At 37.8% G+C, this 9865-nt stretch overlaps 1 protein-coding gene across 3 annotated transcripts in view; it reads right to left on the bottom strand.

The window, feature by feature from the left end:
* Positions 1-1680: 1680 nt before the first annotated feature.
* The window catches only part of LOC143039354 (serum amyloid A-3 protein-like), an 8752-nt gene continuing 567 nt past the window's right edge, over positions 1681-9865 (bottom strand). Inside the window, exons 2-4 of one of the 3 annotated variants that reach the window (XM_076209236.1) lie at positions 5660-5821; positions 5308-5418; positions 1681-4899 (exon numbers count right to left, since the gene is read on the bottom strand). In XM_076209236.1, the coding sequence (XP_076065351.1) occupies positions 4761-4899; positions 5308-5418; positions 5660-5820 (411 nt within the window). In that variant the 5' untranslated portion in view covers position 5821 and the 3' untranslated portion in view covers positions 1681-4760. Of the gene's footprint in view, positions 4900-5307; positions 5419-5659; positions 5847-9865 lie in introns of all 3 variants that reach the window. The other 2 variants (XM_076209238.1, XM_076209237.1) reach the window with 2 other exon arrangements.

The following is a 9865-nucleotide window of genomic DNA, read 5'->3' as shown; positions in this document are numbered from 1 at the left end:
AGGAAAATCTCGACAAAGAAGTTGCAAGAATTATATTTGCTACAAATACACCATTTCGTCTTGTTCAGCATCCTCAGTTTCTCAAGATGGTTCAGAACCTAAGGCCAGGTTATATTCATCCAGAAAAGATTTTGCTGATAAGTACTTGGATCTTGTGTATGAAAAGGAATATAAAAAGTGTGCAGATGACCCGAATAATGAAACTGTATGTCTTTCAATTGATGGGTGGTCTAACATCCATAATGAGCCCATAATATGTGTCACTCTAACAACATCCACTGGTCAGATTTATTTAGTTGACACAATAGACACATCAGGGAAACCTCACACTGCTGAATATCTTCTACAACTTGTACAAAATTCGATCAAGAAGGCTGAACAAGATTTTGGTTGTCACATTGGAAGTGTTGTGACAGAATGCAGCAAATGTCACCAAGATGAGAAAAGTCTTGGAGGAATCGAGTGAACCTGAGCATACCGTCCTCACATACGGATGTGCAGCACACCTACTAAATCTACTGGCTCATGACCTTGAGATTGATAATGTAAAACAACATGTGGTCCATGTAGTTAAATATTTTAGAAATAATCATTATGCTGCTTCAAAGTATCGGCAGGAAGGTGGTCAGTGTCTAGTCATGCCCCAGGACACAAGGTGGAACACAATGTCAGACTGTCTCAAGGCCTATATAGATAACTGGCCAATTCTAATGAAGATCAGTGAAGTCAACAGGGAAGTTATCGATACTGAAGAAACAAAGTATCAAATTTAGGCCTAAAACGTTTATCACCAAAGCTCACATACTTGCCAACATGCTTCATCCAGCACTTCAAGGAAAAATGCTCAGTGTAGAAGAGGTGAACATTACTATGGAGTATTCCAACGAGAAATATACAACACTTGCTCCTGAAGTTTCAGGCAAAATCACCTCCTTTCTAAGCGTTCAAGTTTACTGAGACTGTGACCAAGACCCTGACAGCTATTGAGTGGTGGGATTCACATACAGCCATGTTAGACAGTGATATTCTGTTATCAGTGCGTCAACTCCTAGCTGCAGTAGCCTCATCATCAGGGGTTGAAAGAGTTTTCTCCTCCTATGGACTTGTACACACAAAATTAATTAACCGCCTCGGTAATTAGAAGGCAGCCAAATTGGTCTTTTCAAGACAATGAACTCAAATGTAAATAATGATTAATGTAAATAACTGTCCACTAACCTCATGCAATAATAAATGTTAAGTCCGGCCAAAATTGGCATTTCAAAGCATAACAGTGCCTTAAAAATAGTTTCTCATTTTACTATTAAAGTTTATATTAACTTATACTGCATTGAATAAGTCAATAGTTGATATATTTGTCCTATATACAATGTTAGGTTTCGAGTTTTGATATATTTGTCCAATATAAAATGTTAGGTTACAAAGAAAGCAATGGCCTCCGCTAGCGGAGCCAGGAATCTGGGTGCACACATCCTGTGTAATAGTAGTTCTTGATATATATATATATATATATATATATATATATATATATATATATATATATATATATCCATGTTCATAGGGGAGAGAGTGAGGGAATATCATATATATATATATATATATATATATATATATATAATATATATATATATATATATATTTTGCTGGTAACAACTAAGGAAATCGGAAGAAAACAGTATATCCCAAGCGCTTTCGTGTAATTCACATCCTCAGGGGAATACAGAAAAAGTTGTGTTACAAAGAGGTTTAAAAATAACAAGATTATACACTAGGAAAGGAACAGGCAAGGTGTGAGATGTCACAAAATTAAACACTAGGAAAGGAACTGGCATAGCACAAGATGACACGAAATATTACACTAGGAAAGGAACCGGTGAAGGACAAAAAGTCACATATGAAATAAGAATAAGTCTTGGTACACAAAGTCATCAAAGAAAAAGAAATCTAGAGAACAGCACAATTCACCAAATTAATTTTGGTCACATACAACCTGATTACAAATTTTGTTAATGATGAATTTATCTAATTTATAAATGCCATTACTGATATTAAGAGTAGAACCTTCAGAATTTTTTATAATACTACTTTCTATTATGTTTCTATTGACAAATGAATTACAAGAAATGATAGAGGAAGCATTAGTCCAATTAATACAATGATTGAAGTCTTTCATGTGAACAAATAGAGCATTGGATTCTTGTGCTGTTCTAACACTATATTTATGTTGTTTAATTCTAGTTGATAGTTCTTTGCCCGTTTGTCCAATGTAATACTTTTCACAATCTCTGCAAGGGATTTTGTATATGCAACCATCAGAATCAGCGGGAGAATTTTTTATTATTAATTTCTTAAAAGTGCATGGGTTATTAAACACTACTTTAACATTCCATGTTTTAAGTAGATGAGGAACTTGAGAAAGATTGTTATTGTAAGGTAATACTAAAAGATTCTTAATGTCAAAAAGGGGAGGGGGTTGATTCCTATGAAAAGTTTTTTTCGCCAGCAAAATTTGTGGATCACGTGTTGTTTATAGTGATCTTTCTGCATATATATATATATATATATATATATATATATATATATATATATACATATATATATATTTGTGCGAAGGAAGGTTGATAATGGAGGATAGGTGGAAAAAGAGGAAAAGGGCGGAAGTAAAGAGGTGTTTTGAACAAATTGTTTAAATAAGATGGAAAAGGAGCAAGGGTACAAGGAGAAGCTGAGAGAAATGTGGGAAGTGGTGAAGGATAGACTGAAAGTTGGTGTAGAAGAGGAATAAGAATGTTTCAAGGAGGAAGTGACAAAGTGTGCGAAGATTGTGTGTGGAACAAGAAGAATGGGAGGGAATAGAGAGAAGGGTAGTGAGTGATGGGATGAAAAAGTGAAGAAGGAAGTAGAAGAGAAAAAGCGATCACTCAGGGACTAGTTATAAAGCAGAATGAGAGAAAAATATGAGAAGTATAAAAAAGAACGAAGAGAAGCAACACAAAAGGTAAAGGAGGCAAAAAGGAGGGCAGATGTAAAATTGGGCAGGAGTATGATAGAAAATATTGAAAGCAATAAAAAGATGTTTTGGAAGGAAATCAAAAGAGGAAAGTGAGGTGAGTCAAGCAGAGAAGAAAAGGTAAAAGGCGCGGATGGAGAGAGCTTGACGGAAGAGGAGGTGGCAAGGGAAAGATGGATGGAGTGTTTTAGAGAGATGTTGAATGTGGAGGAGGATAGGGAGGGATTGGTGGTGACAGTGGGAGGCGGTAAGAAAACGACAGTGATAGGAGAGGAAAATGGAGGAAAAATAAGAAAAAATGAAGGGCAAGTAGCTCTGAAAATGATGAAAACAGGTAAGGCTCCTGGATTGGATGGGTGTCATGCGGTGTGTCTGAGAAAGGGAGGTACAGTAGTAGTGGACTGGCTGGTGAGGTTGTTTAATGTGTGTCTAAGGGAGGGTGGAGTGTCAGAGGGCTGGAGGAGTGCCTGTATAGTCCCGCTTTACAAGGGAAAGGGGGACAAATGTGAGTTTAGTAGTTTCAGCGGGATTAGTTTGTTGATTGTAGTTGGGAAGGCTTATGGGAGGGTTTTGATTGAGAGGATTAGAAGAGGAACAGGAGTAATTGGTGAGGAACAGTGTGGGTTTAGGAAATGTAGAGGTTGCGTGGATCAGATTTTTTGCGGTGAAGCAGATATGTGAGAAAGCTTTGGGAAAAGGTAAGGCTGTTTTCTTCTGGCCTTTATGGATTTGGAAAAGGCTTATGGCAGGTTAGACAGGAAGGCACTGTGAGAGGTATTGCAGATATATGGGATTGGGGGAAAGCTGTAATGGGCAGTCAATATTTATACGAGAGCATTAGAGCCTGTGTTTGAATGAGAAGTGGAGTGAGTGGTTTGAGGTAAAGGTGGGACTGCATCAGGGATGTGTCATGAGGATGGCAGTGAGTTGCAAGTCTAAAAGGAGAGAGGCTGGAGGAAGTGGATAGCTTTAGTTATTTGGGGTCGCATGTGGCAGGAAAGGGATAAGTGTAGGTGAAGGTAAATTGTAGATTGAGAAAAACAAGTAAATGCCTTGGGGGTCTAAAAAAGTGTTATAAGAAATAGGCATCAGGGAATATATATATATATATATATATATATATATATATATATATATATATATATATATATATATGTATATGTGTGCTTTTACATCATATTTTGTTGAATAAGTCCTAATTTAATTCTATTTGTGATACATGGATTTGAATTAATTGTGTTTCTCAGGTACATGTCGTATCTTGTTGAATGCAAGACTTAATTCAATTCCATTTATGATATATTTCAACTGATAGTGTTTCTCCAGTGCATATCTATTACTTGTTTTGTCGTGCAGTAGATATTGCAGATTAAAAGGGATCGACTAAGTATACTATTGTAGAAGAGATATTTCGAATCTGTTCAAAATTTTGAGAAGAATAAGTCCGCGGTATTTTGGTCTTTGTGCACTTCTGAGACTGCGAGAAAGATCTTTCTAGTCTATATAAATCTTTGGAAAGACGTTGTGGTGACTTAATCTTTGTATATTTCAGCGGGAACTCTTTCTGGTCTTCAAAATTTGGGGAAGGTCTATCGAATCTTCAAAATTTGGGGAAGACTTTGTCCTAGTTGCCTTACTTCTCAGAGAAAGGTCTTTTGGATCTTCAAAATTTGGAGAAGACTTTGACCGTGGTGCCTTACTCTTTGGATCTTCAAAATCTGGGGAAGACTTTGTCCGTTGTGACTCATTCTTAGTACTTATCAGGAAGTCCTCTGGGTCTGTACTTGTTGGGGTCTCCTCCATTTCGACCCCATTCGTTGGCTTCCTGGTCAGCGGCAGTGTCTGAGGCGCCCCTTCCAGAGGAGGACTGAACGGACTCACGAGCGTCACTGCGGAAAGAAATCGCGTTAGAACGAATTTCTGAGTTGAAACCTAATGCTTTATTGCGGAGGAGGATGTAGGGTGGATGACACAGCCATAGTCACACTGTATGAGGGTGTTAATCCGGTTTGACAGAATATCATAACCCCCATTCTCCCTTTTACATTGTGATATATATACTTTTGCGGTTCATATGCATTGCAAAATATAATCAGTAAAGCATAATTATATTGTAATAACGGCCATTAGGGTGGTCGCAGAGGTTAATTATAACTCCAAAGGGGCTATGATGATAATGATAATAATAATGACATAGAATCAGTGATGACTAATACAGACTACCTGATTACAACTCGGGAGGGGAGATGATAATGATAATGAGGATAACGGAATAGCTGGTGGTTACTGGAAACTACCTGATGACTTTAGCAGCCCATCTTCCTCCTGGACCTCTCTGTGCAGCGTCGTAGTTCCCTCTGGCATGGAAGTACTTGTCTGAACCTTTATAGTTTGCCCTTCGCATGTCCCTGTAAGAAAATAAGAGGAAATGAGAATAAGTGAGACAGAGCAAGAAAGTGACAATGCGTGTAAATGATTGACAAAAAACAAATCATTGTCGGTAGATATTTTGATATCGTTTACTTAAAAAGAAAAAAGAAAAAGTAATAGTATACTTTACTTATAATAAATCTATTACATTTTGCAGCCTGTTCATGTACCATCACTAGAAATCATTGTTTAACTACTAATTGGTCATGGGGGACTTACACGTAAGCTCTTGCCATGTCTGCACTCCCTTGGGCGGTTTCCTTCACAAATCTCAGGGTAGACCTTAAGCCACCCTCCTCCCTTGACGATTTCTGGGCATTAGATTCGACCAGGAGACTGGAGCAGCAGCCCAGAAGGACTAAAACAAACACCGGACGCATTCTGATGGGGAAGAATTATGGAATTTCTATGAATGATTGTATGAATTGTATAACTGTTTAAATCTTGTAAAAAAAATTTAACGTGTCTTAACGGTTAATCAGGGTTAGGCTTGGTCAGGCTAGGATTAGTTAGGATAGGTTAGGCTAAGTTTGGATAGGTTAGTGTAGGTAGTGGACTACACTAGTTGGAGGCGTGAAAGTAAAAGGTTCTCTGGGTTCTTTTCTTTAAGTTGTTCCTACTCTGTCGCTTGCCACCTAGGGAGCGACGAAGAAAATGTGTGACGGAGGCCAAAACATATTTACAATCTATATTTATTTACACATTATGGCTATTTTATGTACAATATGGATCTGAGTGTGAGCACCCAGTAATTTTAAATATACATCTACATATATACACGAAAAACATAATTAAAATAGAAATATACATTATGGTTATGATGAAACTTGTGTTGGTTATCTCTATGAGCTTTGAGGTCAGGTGGCCGGAACAGGTGTCCATAGGTCAGATCCCCTGACCGAGGGTCAGACCACACAATAGGCATCCGTTGGAGCCTACCAATAAGTATAACTTTGCACCATGAGCACACAAGTATGCATGCACAACTATAGACTGAATAATTCATTACTCAAAGGTAAGTATAAAGACATATAAATATTGTCTTGCAACATTTGGTTAGGATAGGTAAAGTTAGGTTAGGCTAGGTTAAGTTGGGTTAGATAAGGATAAGTTAGGTTAAGTTAGGATAGCTTAGGTAAGGTTAGGTTAAATGAGGTTACGTTAGTTTAGATTATGTTAGGATCGGTTGGGTTAGATTAGGTTAGGTTAGCTTAATGTAGGCTAGGTTTGGTTAGATTAGGATAATGGCGTAATGTTTACATGGAGTCTGGCAATATAATTGTCTTGGTGTACTCTTAACAAATAACATGTATTATTACGGAGATGATATATGATATATCAGAGCTATGGAGATATCTATATTCTTTGTGGATTTATAGATATTGATTTCAAAGTTATCTTTGTAATAAGTCAATGATCATATTAAAATGTACTCTGAGACGAATAAGAGTATGTGCTTGTTAGCTAAGTGAATACCTCCCAGTTTTCACAAAATGTTTCCACATTGCTATTAACGCTTTCAAAATGGACAGTGACTTACATATCACTAATGCTGATATGTCTAATGCCGTAGTAATTATGAACAAGATGAGGGCTGGGCGTGTTCCTCGATTTTGGGAATAGCGTTCCTCATTTTTTTTTTTTTTTTCGCTCAATGCGTTCTTGCTTTCTTGCGTTAGCGCTCCCAAACTATTAAAGCGTTTCTCTAAAAAGTAGTGAGTTCCTCAAAAAACTTGAAAAAAAACCACTGAGTTCCTCAGAAACACTACCGTGCGGATCAAAAACACTACTGTGCACAAGAGCGCAAGAATGCACCGAGCGAAAACCTTTGAGGAACACTATTCCAGGAACGCACTAACCACGGTCGGAGAGAAACGTACCCAGCTCTGCAAGATGGATTCTCGAAAGAAAATGGATGAATTACTCAAATACCAAAATGCTTAAGTCCAACTTACAAAATATCTCACCCAATTAGTGAAAAGCCAGTTCAATAAGAAGATAAGAGATTTGTTAAGTGGAAACAGTGAATTCATCAAAAAAATTATTCCTGTCAGCCCTCCTTTACCTTACATTTATGGTTTGATTAAGACACATAAGCTGAATAACTCAATAAGATCAATCATTCTCGAAATGGCTGGGAACAATTCTTGGTCCATTAGTTGGAACTACTTCCATTTCTCACGTTAAGAACAATTTAGACCTTGTAAACAAACTTGGATTACAAATTCAAATGAGTAAGCTATGATATAGTCTCATTATTTACGAAAATTCTTTTGGATGATTTATTTATCTATTTAAAAGAAGAATTAAGTAAACATGATTTGCCTTTACGTTTAGGGACTATAATGAACCGATTGTGTGTTAAGGACGACAAGTTCCAGTTCAAGGATGAATTTTTGATAACCCAAATTTGGTTTGAGGATGGAAAATCGTCTCTCCCCAGTACTGAGTAATTTATACATGGTCTTTTTTTAAGCTACAGTTTTATGTAAGATCTGGTTGCGGTACATAGATGACATCCTATGGCTATGGCCCATGCATGTACATGTTAATTTTTTTTTTCAAACTGAACAATTTGGTCAGTTCTATTAAATTCACAGTTGAGACAGAGAATAGAAGGATTTTGCCTTTCCTTAATTGTACTTTTTACCGCCGTGTGAGTGAGTTGAAGTTCGACTTGTATCGCAAGCCTACGCACATTTGTTCGTATACACACTGTTTTATTCACATCCTGATGACGTGAAACAATGTGTTTATATTTCGATGTTCCTCAGGGCTTTACGCATTTGCAGCCCTGAGTACATCAATGATGAAATTAGATGTACTTATGATATTAATACTAAGCTGAGTTATTACAAATATCTGCTTGATGCAGCATATAATTGTGACAAAAGAACTTTCTATGACCCCGGCAAAATAAACATTCAACATGAAAAATATTTTGGTTTTACCTTACCAAGAAAACCAGGAGGACATCCCAGATTTGTTACGCAATTTTAATGTCAATGTAGTTTTTAACCATGAAAATACGGTAGGACAATTGCTCATAAATAATCCCATCAGTTGCAATAAGGGGTGTGTGTACAAAATAAAATACCTTGTAAATCATGCAATTAGTTTTATATTGGTCTAGCTACTAAAACACGAATCAATCAAGACAAGAAATACGTTAAAGAGGGAAACCAATCTAGTGGTATATTCACTCACTCAGCCATCTAGTTGACTGGGATAGCGTTCATGTAATAACATATAATAATATCACAGAAATATAACTGAATGCATACATACATATATACATATACCAAGGCTTTTTCCCCCTTACAAGGGAGGTAGCCAGAAAGGACATGGCATAAAATCATTCCCACCCATTCCATCCCTGAATACACTCCACACCCCTCCACCCTCCCTCCTATCTTAGCACCTCCTGGATGACGGATCATCCCTGCACCTTGTCCACTGCTCTGGGTCAGAAGCAGTGTCGCAAGACACAGCACATCCACACCAATGCCGCTTCATTAAATCGGCGACCCCCCCTCTCTCCGTCCCCCCATGTATAAAAGGAGAAGACGGGGAGAAATCCCTTCGGGCTGCGTCAATATTTGCTCACACATACTACCTCACCCCCCATCCCCCCGCCCATTCCACCTCATACATCACAACATCATCCATATGCAACCATTCTCCATTCACCACTGTCTTCTGTCCTCTCCCATCCTTCCTCAACAGACATTCTCCTCTTCCCCAAAGCCCACTTCATCCCATCCATCCACCTCATCCCAGGACGTCCCTTCATGTTCACTTCCTCCACATCTGCCTTTGTACTATCACTGAAGAAGTAAATATGCAGAAGTGCTCTGCTTCGTTAGTTTATCTTTCTTGGTGGTTACTTCCGTGTATATATGTATGTGTATATATATATATATATATATATGTTTTATATATATATATGTTTATACACACACACGCGCGCGCGCACACGTGTATATATATATATATATATATATACACACACACACACACACACACACACATATATATATATATATATATATATATATATATATATATATATCAAAGACTTTTTTTTCCTTTACAAGGGAAGTAGCCAAAAAACAAAGGCATAAATTCCACTCCCACCCATTCCATCCCCACAAACACCTCTCCTATTCAGCCCCCTTCCTCCCTCTTATCTTGGATCCTCCTGGATGACGGGTCATCCTTGCATCTCGCCCACTGCCCTGGGTCAGAAGCAGTGTCGCAAGACACAGCACATCCACAGCAAGGCTGTTTCATTTAATCGGTGACCTCTCTCCGTGCCCTCATGCAGAAAAAGAGGAGATGGGGAGAAATCCCTTTGGGCTGTGACAAAATAATTTTCACACATAAACATGAACGCGCAAACACACACACACACACACACACACA

Source organism: Oratosquilla oratoria, chromosome 26 (assembly GCF_046742065.1).
Source record: "Oratosquilla oratoria isolate Oo_2021 chromosome 26, ASM4674206v1, whole genome shotgun sequence".
Taxonomy (NCBI): domain Eukaryota; kingdom Metazoa; phylum Arthropoda; class Malacostraca; order Stomatopoda; family Squillidae; genus Oratosquilla; species Oratosquilla oratoria.
Note: the sequence above shows the minus strand (reverse complement) of the source record. Positions and strands in the feature narration are given on the sequence as shown.